We start from the raw sequence: 27,342 nt of genomic DNA, 5'->3' as shown, positions 1-27,342 counted from the left end.
GATGTTTATACTTACCTTCTAACAAGTATATGTTGGTTTATGCCAAAAAGGCGGGGCTTTGCCTTTTAAAGGCAACCCCAAACTCAAATTAGGGGTCAGTTAATCTGACGAGCGAGCGAGCGAGCTACTGTGGTGCCGTAAGCAATTTTTGACCTGTCTGTGTATAATAGTTTGGTTGGCCATATATCATTTGTTTACTGTTTATTTGCTCTTTTATTTTGTTATTTTGCCGTTTTTTTGGGCTATTTTGGTTTTCCCTACCGTACACTGTAAATAAACCATCACATTGCATGTTACATCAGCGAGTAGTGCCATCATTTTTTTTTTTTTGAGGTTTTTCCTCACTTTACCAGCACCCACTAAGAGCCTTCGCGGTTCATCAACCTCACATTTGTCCATTATAATTAATAATTAAAATTAATTTGTGATTCTTTTTCCCATCAGGTTGTTACGGCGTCAACCCTCAGACAAAACAGGAGGGCTGGATGTGTTCTCGGTGTACTACGGTGGCTTGGACAGCCGTAAGTATTGAAACGCTTTTTACTCAAACATGATTAATTTATGGTCATTGTTAAATATCAGTATATATCGTCAGCAATTATCTATAGTATTGGTACTTATTGTTAATTATTGGTAGTTATCGTTAATTATTAGAAGTTAGCTTATCATTATCTGTAGCATTGATAGTTATTGTTAATTATCATAGTTATCATACTTACTTTGTTATTGTAATTATCTGTAGTTATCAGGAATTATCCGGAAATATCTGTAGTTATTGTTAATTATTGGTAATTATCAGTAATTGCCTATAGTGATGGTGCTTATTGGTAATTATTGGTAGTTAACTAATCATTATCTGTAGAATTGGTAGTTATTGGTAATGATCATAGTTATAATTACTTGGTTTTTGTAATTATTTGTAGTTATCAGGAATTATCGGCAAATATCTGTAGTTATCGTTAATTATCGGTAGTTATCAGTAATTGCCTATAGTGTTGGTACTTGCTGTTAATTATCGGTAGTTATCATTAATTATTGGCAGTTAACTTATCATTATCTGTAGGATCGGTAGTTTTTGTTAATTATCGTAGTTATCAGTTATTATCTGTAGGTATCTTTTATTATAGGTAGTTATCAGCAATTAACTGTAGTATTTGTACTTACTGTTAATTATCGGTAGTTATCGGTAGTGAACTAATCATTATCTGAAGGATCAGTGCTCATTTATTTATAGTTGAGTTATTGTTAATTATCAGTAGTTATCGTTATTTATTGGTAGTTATCGTTAATTATCGGTAGTTATCATTCATTATCTATATTATTGGTACTTACTGTTAAATATTGGTAGTTATCAGTAGTTAACTAATAATTATCTGAAGGATGAGCGATCAGTGCTCAATTGTTAATTATCGTAGTTATCGTTATTTATCTGTAGTTATCAGCAATTATCATGAAACATTTGCAGTTATCATTAGTTTTCAGTAATTACCTATAGTGTTGGTACTTACTGTTAAGTGTCGGTAGTTATCATTAATTATTGGTAGTTAACTAATCATTTGTAGAATCAGCAGTTTTAGTTAATTAACATAGTTATCAGCCATTATCTGTAGTTATCTTTAATTATCGGTATTTATCAGCAATGGACTATAGTATTTGTACTCACTGTTAATTATCGGTAGTTATCAGTAGTTAACTAATTATCTGAAGGATCAGTGCTCAATTAGTTATAGTTGAATTATCGTTAATTATCGGTAGTTATCGTTAATTATCGGTAGTTATCATTAATTATCTATATTATTGGTACTTACTGTTAAATATCGGTAGTTATCAGTAGTTAACTAATCATTATCTGAAGGATGAGCGATCAGTGCTCAATTGTTAATTATAGTAGTTATCGCTAATTAATGGTAGTTATCAGCAATAATCAGGAAATATTTGTTGTTATCGTTAGTTATCAGTAATTACCTATAGTTTTGGTACTTACTATGAATTATCGATAGTTATCGGTTGGTACCTAATCATTATCTGAAGGATCAGTGACCAGTGCTCAATTGTTAATTATCATAGTTATTGTAGTTATCCTAATTACCTAGTTATCATACTTATCTGTACTTATCTTTAATTATATGTGGTTATCGTTAATTGTTGATAAATATTCATTGTTTTGATATTTGTAGGCCTGCTGTTTGTGCAGTTTAAGAGGAGGAGCGTTAAAGAAAACCACAGATGAAAGGTCTGATTTCATTATTTCTGTCATATTGTATGTTTAAAATAAGGCTAATTTACGAAATAGACTTTATTTGTAAATTGTATGTTTTGTGTGTTTTTCGTAGATGGGTTCACGTGATCTGTGCCATCGCTGTAGCCGAGGTTCGTTTCGTTAATGCTATTGAGCGTGAGCCTGTGGATGTGACTGCGGTCCCTGAAACCAGGAAGAGTCTGGTAAGTGAAAACACAAACTACAAAATTACACTAAATTGTATTGGCTCAGTTAGTTGTTACATTGTTTATTTGCTTGTTGTGTTTTTTTTTTAATTCGATTTTTGGCATGTTTCAATCATCGTCTTTGTTCACTGCTAATTGTTTTTTGTCGTTTAATGGTTTGTTTATGTTTACCTGTATAGTTGCATTTACATCTAACATTTTTAAATGCTTTTTTATTGGGCTTTTTGATACATATCAGCATTTTACTGTTATTTTTTCGTTGTATGTGTGAGTCAAAAACTCATACAACGAAATTAAACTAAATAGTTTTGGTTTAGTTACTAATTTGTGCGTTTTTTTTCATCGTTTATTTGCTTGCATTTTTTTCTATTCGATTTTCATTTGTTCTTAGCATATTTCTACCATCTTCTTTGTTTACTGCTAATTTTTTTGTTGTTTAATGGTCATCCTCTTTGTTAGCTGTTTTTTTTCCGTTTAATGGTTTGTTTTTGTTTATCTGCATAATTGTGCATACATTAAAATTTTAAATGCCTTTTCTGATACATATCAGCCTTTTTTGCCGTTATTCGCATACAGTAAAATTAAACTAAATTGTTTTCGTTTAGCCGTTAGTTTGAGCATTTGATTTTTTCGCTGTTTATTTGCTTGTGTTTTTTAAATTAGATTTAGTTTGTTTTTGCATGTTTCTATCAGCTTCTTTGATAGCTGCTAATTGTCGTTTAGTGGTTTGTTTTTGTTGATCCGCATAATCGTGTGTACATTTAACTTTTTTCAGTTCAGTCGTTAGTTTGAACGAGTTTGTTTAATTGCTTATTTGCTTGCTTGTGTTTTTTAAATGAGATTTTTGTTTGTTTTGTGCATGTTTCTACCATCTTCTTTTTTAACTGCTAATTGTTTTAGTCGTTTAATGGTTTGTTTTTGTTATCTGTATAATTGTGCGTCAAAGCACTGAAAATGCTTTGTTTTTTCTGATACATATCAACCTTTTTTGTCGTTATTCTTTTGTTGTTGTTTTTTTTGTTTAATGGTTTGTTTTTGTTTATCTGCATAATTGCGCATACATTAAACATTTTTAATGCCTTTTCTGACACATAACAGCCTTTTTTGATGTTATTTGCATACAGCAAAATTGAACTAAATTGTTTTCGCTCAGTCGTTAGTTTGAACGTTTGATTGTTTTGTTTATTTGCTTGTATTTTTTTATTAGATTTCGTATGTTTCTACCATCTTTGATAGCTGCTAATTCTTTTTTGTCATTTAATGGTTTGTTTTTGTTTATGTGTATAATTGTGTGTAGATTTAACTTCTTTTTCTCATACAAATCAGCCTTTTTTTCATTATTCCTTCAGTCTTTGTTTTATTTTTATTTTTAAAATTCTTTTTCATTATTCTTCACAAACTTTCTCTTTTGTTTCTGTTAATGTACACTTTTTTGCTCATATTGAATTTTAAGTTGAACCTTTTTAGTTGCTTTTGATGTCCTACATCATTTCTTTTTTGTTACTTACCATTTTTGTTCGTTTATTTGTTTTATTTCTTTATTTTTCTCTCTATTGATGTTGTTTACTTCATCTCATCTCGTTATTTCATTATTTTTTCTTCTTTCTGTTGGTTGTGATCTTGAGTTGTGAATTGTCTCAGTGTGTCTCTGCAAGGGAATTATTCTCCTGCATTATTAATGATGTGGAATGGCTGAATGATCAGGTGTCGTTCCTCGCTGTGCTAAATGAACTGCATTGATGATATAGGCAGGTTTTGTCCTCCACTTTCACCGCTCGTCTGAACACACAAATACCGAGGAACAAATCAAAAACACACAATAAAAAACGCTTTTGTTTATTTATCCTATCATAATTGTTTTGGTCATTATTTGTATTTTCTTTTATTTGGTTGCTTTTGTTGTTTCCTTTATGTGTTTCTAATCGTGGTTGTTTGTTCTTGGTTTATAATTGTTTTGCAGTTTATTAGTTATTTGTCTTCGTATTTTTGTTTCTTGAATTTTTTTCAATTTTTTTTGTAATTTGTTGCATGTTATCTTGGTTTAGTTTTTTTCTCTTTCGTAACACATTATTTTTGTTCCTTTTCTTTAGTTTTATCTTCTACATTTTTTTTTTTTATTTAATGCCATTGCTGGTCGTTTATTTATTTTTTAATCTCCTATTTTTTTATATTTTTCTCCACTTTGTTTCTGTTTATTACTTTTTTTTTCTATAATTATTTGTCATTTATTGCTGCTTTCTGTTTTTTAAACTCGTTTTGGCTTCCTTGTTTTACAAAATTAGTGAGTTTTAAGTTTATTCATTGTATTATTTGTCTCGTTTCTGTTTGTTTGTGCTTTCTTTCATTTGTTCTCTCAGTTTTTGTTTAAATTAATTTTTTCACTTAATTTGTTTTCTGTTTTGTGTGTTTTTTTTAAGTTGTTTGGTTCTTTCATTTGTTTTTCTTTTACTCTTTTGACTTTTAGTTTGTTTTACAATGTTTTTCACACATCTGTTTTGGTTATTTTTCATTCTTTTATTTTCTTTTTATTAATCCTAATTTTTTTTTAAATATTAATAATATTAGTCCTATTATTAATCTGGGGTCGCCACAGCGGAATGAACCGCCAACTTATCCAGCATATGTTTTACGTAGCGGATCACACTACGGACAATTTAGCTTACCCAATTCACCTATAGCACATGTGTTTGGACTGTGGGGGAAACCAGAGCACCTAGAGGAAACCCATGCGAACACGGGGAGAACATGTAAACTCCACACAGAAATGCCAACTGACCCAGCCGAGACTCGAACCAGCGACCTTTTTGCTGTGAGGCGTTTATGCTACCCACTGCGCCACCATGATGCCCTTGTGGGTTTTTTGTTAGTTTGTTTATTTATTAGTTTCATTTTCATTTGTGTTTTTTAGTTTGTTGTTTATTTTTACATGTGTTCATTGTATTGTTTTTCTTTCTGTTTGTTTTTTCTTCTTTCATTTGTTCTGATTTTGTTTTATTCTTTGTTTCACCTAATTTGTTTTGTTTTTTTGTTTATTTTCCTTCAGTTGTTTGGTTCATTTATTTATTTTTTTGCACTTTGACTCTTTTAGTTTGTTCTACAATGTCTTTATTTTTGTGTTTGATTAAATTTTTTATTCTTTATACATTTTATTTAATGTATTGCTTGTTTGTTTTTTCTTTCATTTTGTTCTGATTGTTTGTTTTTTGCTCCTGCTTTTGTTAATTTTTTCACGGAATTTGTTTTGTTGGTTTTTTATCCTTCAGTTTCATCTGTTTTATTCTCGGTCTCCTTTTTTTGTTATTTTTTATTTATTTATTTATTTAATAATATTTTTATTGTATTTTTTTGTTTCTGTTTATTCTTTCATTTGTAGTTTTTGTTGTTTTGTTTTTCTTGTTTCTGTGTTTTTTTTTACAGTTTGGTGCAAATTGATGCAAGTAGTTTTGCGAATGTTCATACAAACATTAGTTGTCTGTTTTTGCTGCATTTCAGAGAGAAAATGTTGTGGTTTTATAGATTTAAAGCAAGTCTCTCTATTCTCTTGTTTGCTTTGTGTGTGTGTGTGTGTGTGTGTATACAGTATATATATATATATATATATATATATATATATATATATATATATATATATATATATATATATATATATTATTTACTTCGTTTTTTATTCTCTACTTTTCTATTTTTCATCCCTCTATTATTTGTTTCTTTGATTAATTTAATTGTTTTTTGTTTTACATTTTTTATTTCTGTTAATTTTGTCATTTTCTCATTTTACTTTATTTGCTTTTCTCCTACTTTTTTAGCTATTGAATGTTTATCATTAATTATGTTTGCTTTCGTTTTTTTTTTTTATTCTTTTCCTGTTTAGGCTACTCTTGATTAAGATAATTTGTTCTATTTTTACTTTTTTATTGGTTTGTTTTGTTTATTTAGCTCATCTTTTTTGTTGTTTTTCTGAATTTTCTTGCACATTTCATTAGTTCACATGTGTTTTTTTCTCTCCGTCCCCTTTTTTTGTTTGATTTTATTCTATATCTATTTTGCCTTTTGTTTTCATGTGGCTCTTCAATCCATTTCCCCCCTCATTTAGCTCCAACTTTAGTATTAGTATTTTTAATATAACAAATTTGTTTCTCATTCTTTGCTTCATTTTTCCTCAATTCTTTAATTGGTTTCTTATATTTTTATGCTCCTATAACCTAGCTTCCAGTTGCCATTATGCAGCAGTTTGGTGCAAAAATCAATACCAGTAGTTTTATCATCGTTTTGCGAATGTTCATACGAACATTCGTTCTCTACATTTGCACCGTTTCACCGCCGTTTTATAGATTAAAAGCAAGTCTCTCTATCCTCTCGTTGGCCGCAACACAACAGGAATGCCAGCTCTTGATGAATGAATAAATAACTGAGAGGCCGATGCTCGTAAATCTCCCGTTTTTTTTGTCCGTGGTCTGTCCTGTGATCAATCCCAGAGGAATGATAAATCAGAGGCTTTCAGCTGCCCATGAAATATTTCCGAACGGGCGCCGCATCTAAAGGCCGCCGTACATTACAGCCGCTCGGCCACAGGGGGCTGAGATGAAGTATTGACAATTTAATAAAGAATTTTTTATTCCTGTCGATATCCCTGCGTGTGTGTTCGTGTTTGAAGGCGCTGCGTACAGAAATGAAGGAGAAGAACAGACACAAAGAAAAAGGGGATTGGCGGGAAAAATGGTGCAGTGGAATAAAATATGGACAGCTTTTATTTTCAATACCTGTGCATGATTGATTGGCTTCATGTGCTACAAAATCAAGCTTTGATTTCTATTTTAGCCAATGCAGAAATCAGAAATCAACTCTCTTCTGGTGTTTTACTGATGTTCGCTTTATTATTAAGTGTTATTCTTCAAATAAGCTTCTGCTCTCTTGAAGTGACGTTTCTGATGAAGAAAAAGACGGGATTGACAGGAAAAAGGGTGCAGTGGTTTTTAATATCGACTGCTTTTACTTTTAATACAGATTGATCATTGATCGGCTTGATATGTTACAAAATCGAGCTTTGATTTATAGTCTTATAATATGGACTGCTTTTATCTTCAATAGCCTTTTGTGATTGATTGGCTTCATGTGTTACAAAATCGAGATTTAATTCCTGCATGTTAGTCAGTGCAGGAATCAGAAATCCATTTTCCCCCACATTTTATTGTTGTCTTCTATTTTTCAACTAGTAAACTTTTGCTCTCTTGAAGTAAATTTTCTGGCTGAAAGAAAGAGGGGATTGGTGGGAAAAATGGTGCAGTGGTTAATAATATGGTCAGCTTTAATGTTCAATACACATTGGTCATTTATTGAGTTCATGTGTTACAAAATCGAGCTTTAATTTCTGCATTTAGGTTAATGGAAAAAATCTGAATCTTTAATTTTGTCATTTTCTAATTCGTTTTTCCGTATTTTTCATTGATTGTCTGTTTTGTCTTATTTATTATTTTTTAGCTCTCTAGTTTTGATTAATTTGTTATTTATTGCTTTGTTCTGTTTCAAATTTTTTTTTCTTATGATATTAGTTTGTTCTTTAGTTATTGAACTTTTTTCATTGGTTGTTTTGGGTTTTATTTTTCTTATGTACTTTGTTTTAGTTAATTTTTTTATTGTATTCTCTTGTTTATTGGTTTGTTCTGTTTCTCATTTTTTATTTGTTTTTTCTTATATTATTAGTTTGTTCTTTAGTTATTGAACCTTTTTCGTTGATTGTTTGTTTTAGTTTATTTGTTATGTTTATTGGTTTGTTCTGTTTCTAATTGTTTTCAATTTTTTTTTCTTTTATTATTATTTATTATTTGTTTTTTTTAGTTATTCAACTTTTTTCATTGATTGTTTTGGGGTTTATTTTTCTTATTTACTTTGTTAGTTAATTTGTTGTATTTTCCCTTATTTGTTGATTTGTTCTGTTTATTTAATTTGGCTTTTTTGTACTTTTTTGTAGCATTTTGCGCATTTAGTTAGTTTGTTTCACAACATTTTTCACACATCAGCTTTGTTCTCTCCATCTACTTTTTTATTTATTTTGGTTTTTGTTTTCTTGTGGTTCTTCAATATTTCCTCCCTCATTTGGCTTCTCTAGTTTTTTTGTGATTAATTTGATTTATTTTTCTCCTTATTTAATGGTTTGTTCTGTTTATTTTAGCTATATATATATATATATATATATATATATATATATATATATGTGTGTGTGTGTGTGTGTGTGTGTGTGTGTGTGTGTGTATTTATGTATTTTTATTGTTATATTTTATATGTTATTTTCATTTTTACATTTATATTTTATTCAGTTGTTTTTAGCTCTTGATCATTAGTCATTATTAGCTAGTTACAATTGACCTGCTCATTTTTTTTGTAGTTTTTTTTTTTTTATAACAAATGCATATCATCATTTTGTCATTGAAAGTCCTGAATAACTGAAAGTCACCTGTGTTTATCTTTTTCAGAAATGCGTGTACTGCCACAAGACGACCAAGCAGATTTTCGGCGCATGTATCCAATGCTCACAGGACAACTGCTCCACGTCTTTCCACGTGACCTGCGCCCTCCTCGCCGGAGTCGTCATGAAGCCTGCTGATTGGCCGTATGTGGTGTCCGTCACCTGCCACAAACACAAACTGACTAATCAGAAGGTGCGTAGCTTTTGAAATCAAATTAATTCAAAGCTACCCATATTGATTTTGTCAACTCACATTGCTAGTTTTCCTTTGAACTGCATCACAATACGAAAATATGGTTTGTAGCTTCCGGTTCATGTGGACTTTAAACATCAGATGCGTTCCTCAAAGTCAAGTTTTTTATTTTTCTTCGCAGGCTAAAAGTGGCTCTCGCGACCTTTCTCTGGGTCAGGAGGTCATCGGCAGGAACAGCAATGGCTGGTTTTATCGCTGCGTCATCACCGGCACCGGCACACAAACTTACTACGAGGTCAACTTTGACGACGGATCCTACTGTGACAACATCTTCCCAGAGAACCTGCTGGTGAGCCAAAAGATCTACCTCTTAGAGTTCATTGGCTTATGATACAGCATGTATAGAAATGTCATAATGGTGATAAACCTACTGTATCACAACCTCTTGTGGGCTATTGCCTTATAAAATGCATAGGTCTGGTCCAGAAGAATTCTAAAATTGGCTAAAATCTTACTGTATGCTGTTATGTAGAGGTGTGAACCTATACTGGTCTCACGGTTCGGTTACGATTATCATGCCTTCGATTCGGTTCAATCCGATATATCAGTGCATCACAGTGCATTGACGATGCTTTCCAAATACAGTGTTATATTTTAGGGGGAAGGCTATTGACCTTATTCTCCGCAGACGAGCGGGCGCTGCCATTTGAATCTTTTTGGCACGGGACTTCCGGTCTCATTCACTTCCATTCATTTTTAGACATTAAAAACTGCTCGTTTCGCTGTTTGATGTTGCAAACTGATATTTCCTTGTTATATTATTCTACTTGGTCTGTATAGTCATGCAAACATTTGTTTGTAGAGCAAGTAGTTTGACCGTTTTTTGCCGTTTATTAGTCCTTGTCATTTCTCCCATAGGCGACTGAAACGGAAGTTCTAAGACAGTCGCGAAAACAGGCACACTTCCGCATTTTAGAATAAGGTCAATAACAAGCTGTCTTTATAAACACACAGACACACAGCACCACACTGTCTCTCATTCAAACACATACACAAACATAGACAGCACCAAACAAACACACACACACACACACACACACACACACACATATTTAAGCCCTCGCAACAGGGAGAGCTCTCCCGGCTAAATACATATTGCTAGGGCTTAAACGGAGCAGTGCTCGTAATGTCGAGCGGAAAAAAAAAAGAAAGACAGCTGTAAACATAACCAGCTTTGTCTTTTTGTAGGAAAAACACTTTAGATCTTTTTAGGGTAAGAGTTGTTTGAGTTCTTGCCGTCTGTAACTGAATGTGTGTCGGGAATATTGAAAACAAAACCAACTGAACTGCGCTCATTTCTGGCGCCCCCCTGGATGTACAGCACCCTTAGCATTTGCCTATGGTGCCTATGCCACGGGCCGGCTCTGAGTTGGCTCCTGAGTGTTGTAAATACTCGCGCTCACCTCCCTCGTGACAGAGCGCATAAGAGAAAAATGACGTCAGTACATAATAACCGGTTATGATTATAACTGAACCGATACCGAATTGTCCGCGTCTGAATCGCGGTGCACCGAAGAAACAATAAATTTTGACACCCCTACTGTTATGGTTGCCTGTTGCAATAATTTTGGGCTCATCCAATAATTAAACCTCTGTAATCTTGATATAAAAAATAACACACTATCTCTTGGAACTTAATGTTCAAGATATTTTGTGTAGTGCTGTCCACAATAAGTAAAGTATATTTATAAACTAATTTTAAGAGGATCACGTGCTTATGATTGCTTGCAGTCGGTCCCGCATTATTCAATTTATGATTCACAAATGGGACGATTCCTAAGCCACTATAAATACCGGAAGTTTTGAAGAACCCCCCCCTTCCACCCCTACTCCTCCTCCTTTCCTAGATGAGTGGCACGGTGGCCCAGTGGTTAGCACTGTTGCCTCACAGCAAGAACGTCACTGGTTATAGCCCGTACCAAGCCAGCTGACGTTTCTGTTTGGAGTTTACACGTTCTCCACGTGCTCGTGGGTTTTCTAGGGGTTGCCTGGTTTCCTCCCACTGTCCAAAAACATGCAGCTTAAGGTAATTGACTAATCAGCACCATAGACATGCTCCCAGTAAGTAGTTATCGCTTAAGAGCAATCACTATCTGTTCATTAGCTACTACAGCAGGGGAGTTCTCAAGATCTACCTGAGCTCAAACTCCCCTCTCGCCTTGCAAACGAGAGGGAGTCCCGGGCTCGAGGATCTTATGAGCTCAGGGCTCTCTCCTGGGACAAGCTTTATAGTCAATCATCAGCTAAGTGTGAACTCTAGAATTATTGTTTCAGTGCAGCTTTACAAAACACGCACATTATTGCAATACAACCAAAATCACAAAGGTTATTAGTTACCATGACTTTATCAAATAAAATTAACTAATAGCTTTTAGCAGTTATTATATACATAGGCATAGTTAACCAGCAGTTATAAAGTAAACAGGTGATGTCGTAGTGAACATGTTCAGTGATTGTCTTTTAAATCGCATTGTTCTAAATGCTGATTGTTCGCATCAGGCGCATCAGTTTGATTCATTGCCTCTTGATTTCTCTTTCTCAGAGTCACGACTGCCTGCGGAACGGCCCGCCAGAACTGGGCGAACTCGTGGTGGTCAAAACTGTCGATGGACGGGTTCTCAACGCATCTTACATCAAGGAACACGTCCACCGATACTACCAGGTAACTGCGTCAACTTCCATTTATAGTTGTTTATTAACTTTACATTACGACAAGGCAAGCTTATTTAATCAGCACATTTCATGCACAATGGTAATTCAAAGTGCTTTACACAAACAGGAATAAAAGAAACAATTATAAGAAAATAAAAAACAACAAAGACTATGTAGTGCGATCTAGAGCTCAGTGCTCATTCAGTAAAGGCACAGTTAAACAGATGTGTTTTCACTCTTGATGTGAATGTGCCTAATTTCTGGAAGCTGAATCCAGCAGTGGGGGGCGCTGTTGCTAGTTGAAGGCAGATTCACCCTGCTTTGACTAAACTCTTGACTTACTTACTTGATCCTAAAGATCTGAGTGATCTGTTAGGTTTGTATTCAGTCAGCATATCTGTATTGTATTGAGCTTCTTGGCTATTTATTGATTTATTGGCCAGTAATAATACTTTAAACTCTATTCTGAATGTAACTGGGAGCCAGTGTAGAGACCTGAGGACAGGTGGGATGTGCTCTGATTTCCTGGTTCTGGTCTGAATCCTGGCAGCAAGTCTGGATGAGCTGTAACTGTCTGACTGTGTTTTTGGGAAGGCCAGTGAGGAGGCCGTTACAGTAATCCACCCTGCTGCTGATAAAAGCCTGAACAAGTTTCTCTAAGTCCTCACTGAAAACAGAGCATCTGATTCTTACATTAAACTGGCATTAAATCGGGGACTCAGTTTTTAAATCACAAGCCTGAATCTTTAAGGTTGACTTCCTGGCAGGCCCGGATTGGCTAATCGGGAGGACCGGGAGAATTCCCGGTGGGCCGGTCCGTTTTTTGGCCGCGAGGGCCGGTGTCCCTAGCTCCAGAATGTGTTGCTCTCAGCAGTCACACTTTTTAAATTTATTTATTTACTTGACCACATCCTTTTTATTCATTACTTCACCGCATCTCTTCTCTTTTTATCTATTTTCTCGCTATCACCATTCTGATCACAGCTGTTGTGGTCCAGCGGTTAGCACGTTAAGACACCGCGGACCCGGGATCGATCCTCGGCACGGTGTATTATTGTTTTCATTTTTATTGTTAAGACATATAACACTGTTAGGGTTGTTGAACATTTGAAGTTCTAAAGCAGCTGCTTTCTCAAAAAACAAACGTGTGATAGTGTAATTAGAAACTGATTTGGAAATGACCTTATTTTAATATAGTCAGTCATGAACTGAGGTGGGCCGGACTGAGGCTTGAAACTCCAGGGCTGAAAAGGTGTCCCACTCCGGCCCTGCTTCCCAGTGTTTTTAAACCTTGTCTGAGTTCCACATTTGGTGCTAATGTTGTATTTGGTGGCCTGTGTTAATTTTAATTTTAGTCTAGTCTTTGTGAGAAGCTTTCATTCTAGTTCTTATTAGTTTTAGTCAAACTAATTATCCTCCTTTAGTCTAGTTAAGTTTTAGTTAAATAAAACTCTGAGCATTTCAGTCTTATTGTAGTCAGAATTATCCATTTTTGTCTAGTTTTAGTCGACAAAAACCGATAACAGTCAAGTTTTAGTCAATAATAATGTTTTTAGTCTCTTTTTAGCAATACAACTCTTTTAGCAGTCAATATAGTATAAGCACTTAGTAGTATAGATGAAACAGCTTTAGAAATTTAAATTTTAAAGTTGTTTTTCTATTAGCAGTGAGTTTTAGTGAGCAGTTAAACCCCTTTAAGAGGTGGAGAGAGTACTAAAATATTCTACTCAAGTACAGTTACTTCAATAAAATGTTACTTAAGTAAATGTAAAGTTACATGTCTGTAAATCAACTCAAGTAAAAGTAAAAATCAGCTCTTTAAAATGTACTCGAGGGTAAAATTGTGTTGAGTAACTATTTCTTTAGCTGGCATGGAGGAATTTGTGTGTAATGTTGGTTCATAAAGAACAAGGGGATATAAATCTCAAATCAGTTGTTTTTATTTGAAGTGAAAGACCAAAAACAAAGGCCAGAAAATGACAAATATAATTGTTGAATATTGCATGAATTCAAACTGGATTCAGGATTAAAAAATTTAAAGGTCCCATGAAATTAAAATCAAGTTTTTAGATGTTAGCATCAGTATTGTTAGTTTTTAAGATTTCTATAAGCTCGTGTGACCCAATACAGTGACAAAATTTAGAAAATATAAAACTGATATAAACATTTACAGCTAGTAGTTTTTAACTTTTGCCTCAATCAGGGATGTCCAGACTCGGTCCTGGAGGGCCGGTGTCCTACAAAGTTTAGTTCCAACCCCAATCAGACACAGCTGGCCTAGCTAATCAAGCTCTTACTCTGCTTTCTAGAAACATTCTTGCAGGTCAGTTGAAGCTAAAATCTGCAGGACACCGGCCCCCCAGGACCGAGTTTGGACACCTCTGGCCTAAATGGATCAACGGTTTTATTCACGACACTTCACACTTCAGTTTCTCATCAAATCATGACCAATCAAATGTTCTCTATCTGATATGCCCCTCCCCCTACACAACGCTTCTCATTTGGTGCACTTGAGCTCAACCACTCTAGCTGGCAGAGCTGTGATAAAACAAAATGCTATTGGCTGTTTTTAAAAAGGGGAGGAGCTACACTGTGTTTCGGTTGAGATTACCTCAAACATCGAATAAAAATGCATATTTCGAAGCACTTCCCGGGACCTTTAAATCTAAAAAAAAAACCCTGTGTATTGTGTATAGTTGCCTTACTTGAGGTAAAACATACATAAGTAAAATTACCGAATTTAAACACGACGCAAGTAAAAAATTCACAAAAATACTACTCAATTACAGTAACGCAAGTAAATGTAATTCGTTACTTTCCACCTCTGGTAACCCTAACCACCTCGCATTTTCACAGCTTTATAATAAAATATGTTGACATCACACACACAAACAGGTCCCGTTCTCTGTTTCAGACTTATCTTTGTTTGTTGTCGTCCTCTAAATAATGCCACAAGTGTGGCTTGAGGAAGTGACATCGGCTGTGCAGTGCGAACTTAGTGCAAAATAACAATAATCACACGACTAAACAAAATGAAAAAACTTTAGAACGTTTTGTCTCGTCTTAGTCTACGAAAATAAAGACATTTTAGCATAGCTTTTATTTTGTAGGTGGAGTTTTTATAAACTAATTTCGAGAGGAGCACGTGATATGATCAGTCACGGCTGGCTTCTCATCCGTAATCAGTAATAATCCAATAAAATTGATCCAAGTTTGCAATAAATAGACCGATTTCTCCTTACTGCTCTATCTTCGTTTTGAAAGAATCCCCCTTTCCACCCCATCTCCTCCTTTTACTCCCTTTTCAAGGGGGAGCTCTAGAGACCTACCTGATCTCGGACCCTCTTTATATACTTATTGACCAGGCGGGAGCCTTGGGCTCAATTATCTCTGAGCTCAGGGTGCTCTCTTGGGACAGCATGCCAAATCTGCTATTATTGCCAAGCATATCTAAGTGTAAACTCTTGAAATCACATTTATATGCATTATGAATTTAATTACAGTCATCGTCACATGACCAGCATGTGTTTTCATCTCATTTTCACCAGGGTTGTTGACATTTAGTCATCGATTTGGTTGACGAAAACCCCAATATTTGGTGCAAAGTTAGCTTTCATTATACCTAGAGGATATCTAGACGTGCCGAGCAGAGAGGAAGAGAGATTAATGGCAAAACGAGACAACAAGGGGAGGTGTGCTGCACGGGGGATTTATGGAGTCTGTACATGAAGCTTATGAGGTGTGATGGAGCGCAGACAGCCAGAGTAGACCGTCATTCATCTGCTAGTTCACGCAGACATGCTAGCTCCATCACAGGAAGAGCGTTTGTGTTGTTGCTCAAAGATAGAGCCATGTTTTCCTGAACATTTGGGTCACATTTAAATGGAAAATGACTCAGAAACTCGCTTTCCTCCCCCAAAAAAAAGACTCTTACCAAGCTGTGTTAATGCATTGTTTGACACATTGGATGAACTAGTTTTGCTTCACGTCGGATTCGCTCTCATTAAAACCCCAACACACACACACACACATTCTCTCAGTGTGCTGTTTCATTGCTCGGCTGAACTCTTGAGAGACTCCACTGTCAGCAGTAACGAAGCGCTTGATTCTCTCCTCCGCCACAAGACTCCATTATTTATCAGCTCCTTGTGAGTCACGGCACTCCATAACAACTTGCATGACGTCACTTTTTCTTTTACCTTTTCGCCAGACGAGTCAGATGTTCTCCCACCCACCACAGGCCATCAGTAACTGGATGTCTGGGAGTCTGACAGGTCTCGAAGCCGCCGGGAATTGATCTGGGAATCGGGTGTTGATTGCAGACTGGTTGAAAGTTTTGCAGCTTGTTACGTCGGGTGGCTGGTTGCTCTTCTGTTCCAAAAATAAGAGCGTTTTCTTATGGAGTGTTCTGGGATAAATGCTGCTGCACCCAGAGCAGTAGGATCGCATTTTAGTGTTACAGAAGAAATATGTAATCTATTCTTTCTGTAGACGAACTTTCGATTCATCTCCTAGTGCTGAACATATGAAGAGTTGGGATAACGAATATCTGTGGTTTTATTCCAATGTATTTTTTGTATTTATGAAATTTAAAGTTTTTATTTAGAATTTTCAATCGTTTTGAAGACTTTTAATTTGTTTTTTATTATATTTTGTTGATGATTATTAAATAAATCAATCAAAATAGTTTTGGCCCTATGGGACATTCAACGTTTTAATTAATTATGATTCAAGAGTTCACACTTAGCTGATGATTTATAAAAGCTTGCTTGGCATGCTGTCCCGGGAGAGACCCCTGAGCTCAAGGACTCCTCGAGCCCGGGGCTTCCTCCCGTTGGCAGAGCGAGAGGGGATCCTGAGCTTGGTGGATCTCAGAACTCCCCTGCTGCGGTAGCTAAGGGAACAGAGGGGTTAGACAAAAGCTTGATTGTTATACGTGTTGAATGTCTTTGGATGGTGGGAGGAAACCGGAGAACCCGGGGAAAACCCACACGGACACGGGGAGAACATACAAACTCCTCACAGAAACACCCACCGGTCCTGTGGAACCAGGGCTGGCAGTGTTCTTGCTGTGGGGCTCGCAGTGCTAACCACTGGGCCGCCGTGCCGCCCAATCAGAGATAAAGGAGGAGAATAGGGGAGGAAGGGGGGTTTCTTCCAAACGAAGATAAAGTGAACTGAAAACTGAGGCTATTTATAGTAGCTTAGGGCTCATATGATTGGAAGATAGTGATTAGCAAATGCGAGACCGGACGTGATAAATCATAAGCACGTGATCCTCTCGAAATTACTTTATGAATAAACCTCACTTAAAATTGTACAATTAATTGTAATCATTTTTCTATTATTGAGCAGCCCAAACAAATCCACTGTTGTGCTAATCTGAGTCCCCCACCCATGGATTATACTTGAGTGATACCATAGATCAGGGGTCACCCATCTTGTTCCTGGAGGTCCGGTACCCTCCAACTTGCCTCAACACACCTGCCTGGGTGTTTCAAGTATACCTTAGTAAGACCTTGATTAGCTTGTTCAGGTGTGTTTGATTAGGGTTGGAGCTAAAATCTGCAGGACACCGGCCCTCAGGGAACAAGTTTGGTGACCCCTGCTATAGAGCATAAGTCTCAAGCTGGATTCCTGGAGTTGCGCAGCTCTGCACAGTTTTGCTCCATCCCTAATCAAACACAGCTGATCCAACCAATCAAGGTGTTCAAGAATACTGGACTATTAAGCAGGTGTGAGTTGTTGGTTGTTGAAGCTAAACTGTGCAGAGCTGCGGCCCTTTAGGAATCAAGTTTGATACCACTGCTATAGACTGAAGGTGAAATAGACTCAATACAGAGCCTTGGGGGGTCTTTTTTCACAAACTTTACCAGGATCCCCCACTTCACCTCTATTCACTAAACCGAAAATATTTAAATTTGCTGTATACATTTGCTTTAAATCTGACTTTTTTTGTGTCCTCGTTCACACCAGACGCAGATGAAGTGTCAATCGCGAGGGATTTACATGCTAAGCAAATGGAAAGATGTGAATAGACATCCTGTGATGCTGTTCGCACGAACGAGGTGGCGTGGATGACGTAATTCACTTGAAATGCTTGATTTGAAAATCTAAACTTTAGCGGACCTTCATGCAGAATTAACCAATCAGGAATTTGCTCTAGTAGGGGCGTAATTGTGACATAGCACCTGTTGCTGGTGTCCCGAAGGGAAATCCTTCTGTCGACACCGGACGACAGTATATTAAACTGGGCTTGGCTCAGCCGGAAGCACCTCTAAAAACCTCCATCATCCAGGTATAGTTTCTGTAAGAGTTGATGAACTCTCAGAGCTGGTGTACCTAGTGAATCTACGCAGTTTTTCAGCCTTCCTAAAGCTCATAAAGTACAGCTACTTTCTCAATAAAATCCATGCTAGCCATTTAGCAATGAAGACAGAGTTACTGGGCAAACAGAAGCCCTGCCCATGATGCAAATCCACATCCGTTGTGGGTATAGAGGGATGTTGCGAAAGTGAAGAGGGTTGGGGAGTTGCGGAAGAAAGGAAGGGCAGGGCAGAGCTGTGTGTTAGGAAGAAGATTGGTAAAATGAGGTGCCGGATCAGATTTCAGAGGTTTCAGATCCAGCTTGTACAGGTACAAATTAAGCCCTGCTTGGGGGACTCAGCACTTTCCCAAACCTCACCACAATCCCTTGGTTTGCCTCTTTCACTAAACCTGGAGTGCCCAAAATCTGTCCTGGGTGGCCAGTGTCCTGCATAGTTGCTCCAACTTGCTTTAACACACCCGCCTGGAAGTATTTGATATACAGTGGTCACTCGCTATAATGCGGTTCACCAGTCTTGCAGTATCACCGATTTTTTTTTACTGCAATTTGACACGCTTTTATTACAGCGCATTGTGTCCTGCGTCCTGATTAGCGAATTGTAATCTGAATCCTGATTGGCTGTAGAGCATTGTCAATCAATCTCCTCTGTGTCGTGTCTCCTGTATAGTACAGAATGCGTTCGGCTTGCCAAATCTACATAAATCTTCAATTGCTAGCAGTGTGACTCTGAAGTGATGTACTGCATGTTTTGCAAGTCTGCAAGTCTTCTTCCCAACAAACAATGTCGACGAAACATTTTGCACTGTCAAAGGCACCTGCGGTAGCACCAGTGCTTACTTTGTAAATTGCAAGGTCTCGGAACAGATCAGGGTAACAGATTCGGCATGTTACCAGAGGAGGTAATTAAATAAATTATTCTTCTCAAACAAATGTCTTGGTTTGATTCAGTGAGCGCCGTCTTTCTGGTGAGACGTTAAACCAAGGTCCTGACTCTCTGTGGTCGTTAAAAAAATCCCAGAATGCCCTTCAAACAAAAGTGTAGAGGGTTTAACCCCGGCATCCTGGCCAAATTAACCCACTGGCCTCTGTCTATCATGGCCTCCTAACACTCCCCATATCATAATTGGCTCCATCACTCTCCACCAATCAGCTGGTGTGTTGTGTGCGATCTGGTGCAATATGGCTGCCGTTACGTCATCTAGGTGGATGCTGCACACTGGTGGTGGATGAGGAGACCCCCCCCCTCTTTGTAAAGCGCTTCGAGTGTCCAGAAAAGTGCTATATAAACGTAAGGAACTCTTCTATAATACTGGACTTATTTGTCTATAAAGGTTTGAACTTCGAGAGTGTTTAAACGAGACAGAAAAGAGTGAAAATGTTAATGCCTGGTTGAGAAAAGTGTATAAAGTGTGTAGTGAGGGGTTTCACATCCTTAAAACATCTATAATCATTAAAAAGTAAAGAATAAAGTGGATTATTTCCACCTATTGGAGGTTATTTTTAGAACGCAACTCTAACAAGGAACCACTGTATGTAGAAATAGCTTGACTAGCTAGTTCAGGTGCGTTTAATTGGTCCTGGAAGTAAAATATGTAGGACACCGGCTCTCCAGGATCGAGTTTGGGCAGCCCTGCACTAAACTTTGTTGTATATCTGACTTTTTTTCTTTAAAAAGTGCTAAATGTATGTTCTCCCACCCACAACCGAGCATCAGTAACTGGACGTCCGGAAGCCTCTCTCAAAACCTTCTGGGAATCGGATGTGGATTGCAAACTGATTAAAAGTTTGCAGCTTGTTGGTGTTTATTGTGCTAAAGGTGTATTTCGGGATAAATGCATTGCAGTTTTTGTGTTTGCTATTTATGTAGATAGAGCTGTGCCTGTAAAACAGCTTCCCAAGGGTATTGGTAAGATAGTCATCATGCAGACGGTAACAAAAGCTTTGAAGCGATGCTAGTTCCAAGTAAACTTGGATCATATCATGGAAAGTGTTTCCAGGAAGGATCCAAGCCATCTAAATGGACTGTTATTACTTTGCAGGTGGAGTTTCAGGACGAGACGCAGCTCTTACTGAAGCGCAGCGAGATTCACTCTCTGGACCAAGAGCTGCCCAAGAGGGTCATGTCTCGTCTGGTAAGAGCTTTTATTCGCTTTCTGCGCACAGAAATTCATCATTGTGAAGTGCAAGTTTAACACTTTACAGCTTGAGTGTTTGTCAGACCTGAAGGTTTTTAAGCTAACAATGCGGTCCATTTGAGAGCGCTGTGATTGACGTCACTCTAGAATAACAGTGTATTCTATCCTCTTTTCAACAGGCAACCGTGAACCAGCAGCAACCTCAGGCTCAACCATCAGACGAACCTCTGGCCGCAAAACGCCCTCGTCTGCCGACCCCGCCGCCCACGTTAGCCATCGAGCCCTCTGCGCTACCTCCTGAGCTAGTCTCCACTTTCCTGCCCCCTAGTATTACCGCGAACACCAGCACTGCCCCTTGCTTGCCACCAGCTGCACTACCCGTTTCAGCGCCCCCAGAACCCAGCGAGAGTTACACCCACAGCTCCAGCTACATCGCCTACATGGAGTCTCTCCTCAAGTCGGACTTTCCCGCGGAAGACGGCGAGCCCGGCCTCGAGCCTATGTATTGAAGCAGCTAACGCTTTCAGACTTTCAATTCATTCACTTGCATGTCTTTGTTTCATTTATTCGCTGTTGTGCTAATCGGAGTCCTCCCACCCATTGATGGTGCGCGTGGGACGCATGTGTGTCACTATAGACTGAAGCCGGAACGGACCCAGTACAGAGCCTTGGGGGGATGCCGTGCTCTTCCACGACCCCTCAATTCGCCTCTTTCAATAAACGAAAAGATCCCACCACCGGAACGATCACCTACTGTATGTGCTGTTTACTTTAACACGGACTTTTTCTTTTCTCTAATGAGTGCTAAATATTTTTCTAACGCGACTCAAAACACGCTACCCGGTCACAGATCAACAGCCAGTCTATATCTGTACAGTTTCCGATATTTCTCAAGTGTTCGGGGAGGGATGGGGGGGGACCACAGGAAGAGTTTTAGCGGGGATTTAACAAGTATTTAAACGTCTTTTGTCACATATAGATTTAATATTTGTATAAAGGAAATCACAACTATGGCAGCATCAGAAGCTACAGTTTGTTTGTTTTTTTGGGTTAGCGTACGCATTACGATAGATCTCGCGCGTCTTCATGTATACTTCTATAATCGACGATAAAAATGTTTTTCAGCGCCAGGTGAATGATTTTTTTTGTAGCATACTTGGTAGACGTTGATATTGAAATACTATTCACCTCGTCTGTTTTTTATTATATTTACTGTTGTTGTTATGATTATTATTTTTATTGGTTTATAATTTTCGGTGCAACGGAGTTTCGGGAGATTTAACGGAAAAAAAAATGCAAGTGGAATTGATCGTTTTTATTGAGGAGTTCGGCATACATTTAAGCGTATAGTCATAGGTGAGGTTAAACATGCGCAATCCGCCTTCTCAAGGTGCTATAGAGGTCAGAGACTACTGAGGGGCGTTGGGATGAGGTGTACATACTAGACGTCCTGAACATCGACATTCTTCTTCAGTGTAACTTCTAGTCTTATCGAATGCCATGTCACGTTCTAATAAAGGGTCTGGGTGTCGCTTTGAATTGGTTTTCTCCTTTTTTGTTGGTTCTCCATCTTGTTTGATCTCATGACGTATCACTGGTTTTCTCGTCCAATTAGCATCGAGAATTCACTTCAAGGCCATCTTGGTTCATTCAGAAACAAAGGCTCGGATCAGATCTTTTTAGAAACGATTGCTTTAGCATGCCAAAGAGTTCAAAGAAGCGTCCAAGACGCAGAATAAATAAATAAATGCATGAAAAGTCAAGACGTGTGACAGAAAAGGCGTGATGAATTGCATTGATTCCCTTTGCATTACTTGTGAACACTTGCATTAATTTGACAGCGCTTCTGTTTATTTTTATTCTTCTTATTATTATTAGAATGATTTATAATCCAAGTTACACCTTTAATCTTTTGGGATGAAGTGCGTACTGAGGTTATATCTGCTACACCGTCTCGAGCGCATCCTTTTTGATGTGACGACTGTCGTTTTCGTCTCAACGCTTCCGTTTGTTGTTTTCCACCTGTCAGCGACGCCTACGGCCGCTCCAAGACTAGACTCAGTGTGTCAATGGCATTTGTACTCCTCTGTTCTTGAAGTTTCTGCCTTGCATTAACAGAAACGTCACGAGAGGCAGGTTTAATGAAATAACCCAACACGGCTTGCATACTGATGGTGGCAAATGTTTATCTGTGCAGAAGTAATAGGAAAGATTCTAATAAAATGTGAAGTGAAACTGTTCTTTACGTTTGTTTGTTTCCTTGGAATGAAGAAAAACTGAAGTTAATTTCTGGGAAAGTGGTAAATATTAAAGGTTATTTTATAATTGTGTTTAAAATAAAGGTACATTTTGAATAATTTCATACGCAGGCAACAAATAAGCCACAAAAATACTTAAAATGCTATATTATGCATTCATGGCTAGTATAGCTGGAAAGATCACTTAGTAGAAAGCAAAAAACAAACAAAAACAAAGACAGAGGCTGCGTCCGAAACCGCCTACTACTCAATAGGTACGGCATTTAAATTTAAACGTACTACTCGGCGTTAGAAAATTGCGTTCTATACAGTATGAATGTGAACAGTATGAATGGAATTCAGATGTACTACATCTGCCATTTTGTCATGATCACGTGACCTACCTGCGTCAGTTGCGTCACTTTACTCCCATTCATAAATTCGCTCGCGGGGCATCATGGGACGGCGCAGCATGTATGGGATGCGCACTTTAGAATCTCGCCGGAAGTAGTAGGTCATCCTGGTACTTCTCGCATACTAATATTCAAATTCTATGAATTCGGTCATACTACTCGGCTGCATACTGATTTTAGCGTACTGTATAGTATGGAAGTATGCAGTTTCTGATGCAGCCCGAATACAGAGCATTGAGACACACCACACTGTTCAGTCACTTTGCTAATGAATGCACACTTACTACCCACTTTATATGGTTCACCTGTCCAACTGCTCGTTAACGCACATTTCTAATCAGCCAATCACATGGCACCAACTCAATGCATTTAGGCATGTCGACATAGTCAAGACGACCTACTGGTATGCAAACCGAGCATCAGAATGGGGAAGAAAGAGGATTTGAGTGACTTTGAAGGTGCCATGTTTGGTTGTGCAAAACATGCTGGTCTGAGTATTTCAGAAACTGATGGTCTACTGGGATTTTAACACACAACCATCTCTAGGCTTTACAGAGAATAGTCAGAAAAAGAGAAAATATCCAGTGATCGGCAGTTCTGTTGGCGTAAATGGCCAGACTGGTTTCAGCTGATAGAAAGGCAACAGTAACTCAAATAAGCACTCGTTACAACCGAGGTCTGCAGACGAGCATCTCTGAAAACACAACACGTCCAACCTTGAGGCGGATGGGCTACAGCAGCAGAAGACCACACCGGGTGCCGCTCCTGTCAGCTAAGATCAGGAAACTGAGGCTACAATTCACACAGACTCACCAAAACTGGACAATAGAAGATTGGAGAAACGTTGCCTGCTCTGATGAGTCTCCATTTCTGCTGCCACATTCAGATTGTCGGGTCAGAATTCAGCATCAACAACATGAAAGCATGGATCCATCCTGCCTTGTATTAATGGTTCAGGCTGGTGTAATGGTGTGGGGGATGTTTTCTTGGCACACTTTGGGCTCATTATTACTAATTGAGCATCGTGTTAACAACACAGCCTACCTGAGTATTGTTGCTGACCATGTCCACCCTTATATGACCACAGTGTAACCATCTTCTGATGGCTACTTCCAGGAGGATAACAAAGGATTAAGGCAGTTCTGAAGGCAAAGATAAGATGTACCTAATAAAATGGCCAGTGAGTGTTTTGACTATTTCTGTGAAATTAATGAGTTCAAAAAATTAGTCCATTTCCCCACAATAAAAACGATTACTCAAATCCTTTTCACAATAGTCTCTTAACTGCTTTTTAAGCATGTCAATCATAAGTGCACTTGAAAATGGCTCATTTTTAAATATAAAATGCTTTTTAAAAACTCCACTCGGGTACTTTCATGAAGTTCAGAGGTCAGTAAATTGCTGTTTATTAATTACAAATGTTCGCAAACGGATTAAAAGCTTTTCTCGGAGACCCGAGCTATTAAAAATAAACCACTGAGGAAAAAAAATAGCCTACCATGAATCATCCGAGGCAAAAGGATTAATCTGGTTGAGAGTTATTTTGTCAAATCGAACCCCTCATTGACATTTAGCTGCTCTAAATGTGCCTTTATCTGATTAAAAAACAATTAGGCTTTTAAAATATTGTCTAATTGTTGTGCGCAGCTGAAATGAGCCGTCTGTCAGGATTTGTTTGGCGCCGCTGCGGCTCCCATAATCCACCGCGCGGTTACACACAGGCAGTCACGCACAAACTCAGTTCGTGAAGTTCTGAGTGCTCTTACAGGGATATTTCTAGCCTCAGCTGCCTCTGTAGGGGCCGAAGTGAAGAAATGTGACATGACACCTGCGCTCATTACCTGCTGAGGATCTTCATTAGCTCGGTGTGTGCGGTACATTGAGCTCGGATGACTTGCAGATTCAGATCTGCCAAAGAACAAGATGCAGAAATAAAGACGAGGCCAAACAGCTTATGAAACGGCTGTGCCTAAAGAGTCGAGGACACGAAAGGATTCATAAGAGTCATTATCCAGTCCGTGAGTCGTTCTATTTGATTAGATCTATCTATCTATCTATCTATCTATCTATCTATCTATCTATCTATCTATCTATCTATCTATCTATCTATCTATCTATCTATCTATCAACTGTTCCATCCATCCATCTATACAGTCAACAGTCGGTCTATCCATCCATCCATCCATCCATCCATCCATCCATCCATCCATCCATCCATCTATCTATCTATCTATCTATCTATCCAGTCAACTGTTGGTCTATTCATCCATCCATCTATCTGTCTATATATCCAATGGTCGATCCATTCATCTATCCATCCATCCCTTCATCTATCTATCTATCTATCTATCTATCTATCTATCTATCTATCTATCTATCTATCTATCTATCTATCTATCAACTGTTCCATCCATCCATCTATACAGTCAACAGTCGGTCTATCCATCCATCCCATCATCCATCCATCCATCCATCCATGCATCCATCCATCCATCTATCTATCTATCTATCTGTCTGTCTGTCTGTCTGTCTGTCTGTCTGTCTGTCTGTCTATCTATCTATCTATCTATCTATCTATCTATCCAGTCAACTGTTGGTCTATTTATCCATCCATCTATCTGTCTATATATCTAATGGTCGATCCATTCATCTATCCATCCATCCCTTCATCTATCTATCTATCTATCTATCTATCTATCTATCTATCTATCTATCTATCTATCTATCTATCTATCTATCTATCTATCTATCTATCTATCTATCTATCTATCTATCTATCTATCTATCTATCTATCAACTGTTCCATCCATCCATCTATCCATTAATCTTTCCAGTCAACAGTCGGTATATCCATCCCTCCATCCATCCATCCTGTTTTTCACTTTCTCTTTTCTTAATCTCTCTCTCTCTCTCTCTCTCTCTCTTTTTGCCATTGCTCAGAGACGTGCTCCGCATCTGGATCTCCATCTTTGAAGCCGCTGATGTTGTTTTGAAGTCTTCAGATGAGACGGAGCCCCGGCGCGTCGACAGCGGGTTTCTGCGTGACCATTGATGACCCCGTCGCCGCGGCGGCCCGTTTGATGTGATCGCGAACCCTCATAATTACAGCCAGCGGAGCCCAACACAAATTCAGCAGCGTCGCTCTGACCCGTCGCTCAGCGGACGGCATTAATATTCCCCCCGCGTCTCCACAGCCAGAACGGGCCGCTGGGATCCTGCCAGATTTGCAATTACAGATATTAAAATGCATTTAGAGAAAGACAAGGCATGCTTTGATAATATGGATCGGGACGGCGCAAATATTAAAGGAGAATTTAGTGTCGGCCAAAGTGAGATCACCTGTCATGTGACTGCAATGCTGAATCACATATTACGTGTTGACCTGCACCAATAGTTGTTTTCATCCACCTGTTTAATGCGCATTTTGGATGCAAGCATAAAAAATGGGTGATGGTAACACCAAGATGCTCATCAATTTTGAAAATTTGCATAAAAAAATCTATGTGCACAACTGAGCAGGATAAACATTTTATTAGATAACAAAAAATGCACAAACTACGATGGAAATTCCAGTATGTCCAGTAAGCCCCTTTCACACATACAGACTTTTCCAGAAAATTACCGTCAATTTTCCAGTAAGTTCTGTATGTGTGAACAGGCCCTTTTTGAAAATACCGATAAATTCGTTCTGGCTATTTTCCGGAAAGAGAAGATGTAACATTACTAGTAATTTGCCGGAATGCTGCGCTGTGTGAACCCTGAAGGAAAATTGCCATAAAGAGCGTGTGCACGTCTAGAACATGCTGACGTGAGGCGTCTACTTTAGCCAGTCAGTACAGTCGGACGCATTCACGTCCGCGCGGTTTATGAAAATAAAAGCCTTTGAATATTTTTCCTGACACATTTAGCTGCTAGATGTTAGTCAGATCATGTTTATATGTTCTTCTTAATGCCAACTGTGTAAATAATTATCGATAAGATGCTTATGATAAGCCGTTGTTTGTTTACCTTTAAGCTCTGCTACCTTCAGTTGCTTGACGCATCGCGTGTGCCCGAGAAGGAGTGAACGCCCACACACACATATGATGTACATTTCGACATGTGAAAGTGTATTTATATACATTTTAATCAAAGTTGTTCACAATACTGATCATCAACAGAGTTTGTGATGTAGTCAAATGTTTACAAATACAAGCGCAGCCGTTTAGAGCTCATTTCTGGTTAATAATGTTAGAATTTACCGTTATTTTGGAATGATGTGTGAACGTCTTTTCCGGAAAAATTCCGTAACGTCCTCGCCTGTGTGAACAGCGCTTTTTTAAATTTACTGGTAAAGTCGTTCTGAAAATTTTCCGGATATTTACCGGTATCACTGTGTGAGAGGCATGATAGGGGCTGATTACACCGAACGTGATT

The 27,342-nt window shown here is 37.9% G+C and overlaps 1 protein-coding gene and 1 long non-coding RNA gene across 4 annotated transcripts in view; both read left to right on the top strand.

The window, feature by feature from the left end:
- The window catches only part of kdm4b (lysine (K)-specific demethylase 4B), an 89,896-nt gene extending 67,380 nt beyond the window's left edge, over window positions 1-22,516 (top strand). The window contains 8 exon segments of one of the 3 annotated variants that reach the window (NM_001082805.1): window positions 445-521; window positions 2,178-2,233; window positions 2,334-2,442; window positions 8,916-9,101; window positions 9,283-9,450; window positions 11,704-11,823; window positions 20,181-20,273; window positions 20,456-22,516. In NM_001082805.1, coding sequence (NP_001076274.1) covers window positions 445-521; window positions 2,178-2,233; window positions 2,334-2,442; window positions 8,916-9,101; window positions 9,283-9,450; window positions 11,704-11,823; window positions 20,181-20,273; window positions 20,456-20,785 — 1,139 coding nt within the window. In that variant the 3' untranslated portion in view covers window positions 20,786-22,516. 3 annotated transcript variants of the gene reach the window in all.
- A 2,107-nt stretch (window positions 22,517-24,623) lies between these two features.
- LOC141380133 (uncharacterized) overlaps window positions 24,624-27,342 on the top strand; it is a 3,454-nt gene continuing 735 nt past the window's right edge. The window contains exons 1-2 of the long non-coding RNA XR_012397629.1: window positions 24,624-24,944; window positions 25,867-27,342. The exon at window positions 25,867-27,342 is cut by the window's right edge and continues 735 nt beyond it. This is a non-coding gene — a long non-coding RNA (uncharacterized lncRNA). The remainder of the gene's footprint in view (window positions 24,945-25,866) is intronic.

Source organism: Danio rerio, chromosome 22 (assembly GCF_049306965.1).
Source record: "Danio rerio strain Tuebingen ecotype United States chromosome 22, GRCz12tu, whole genome shotgun sequence".
NCBI classification, from domain to species: Eukaryota; Metazoa; Chordata; class Actinopteri; order Cypriniformes; family Danionidae; genus Danio; species Danio rerio.
Note: the sequence above shows the minus strand (reverse complement) of the source record. Positions and strands in the feature narration are given on the sequence as shown.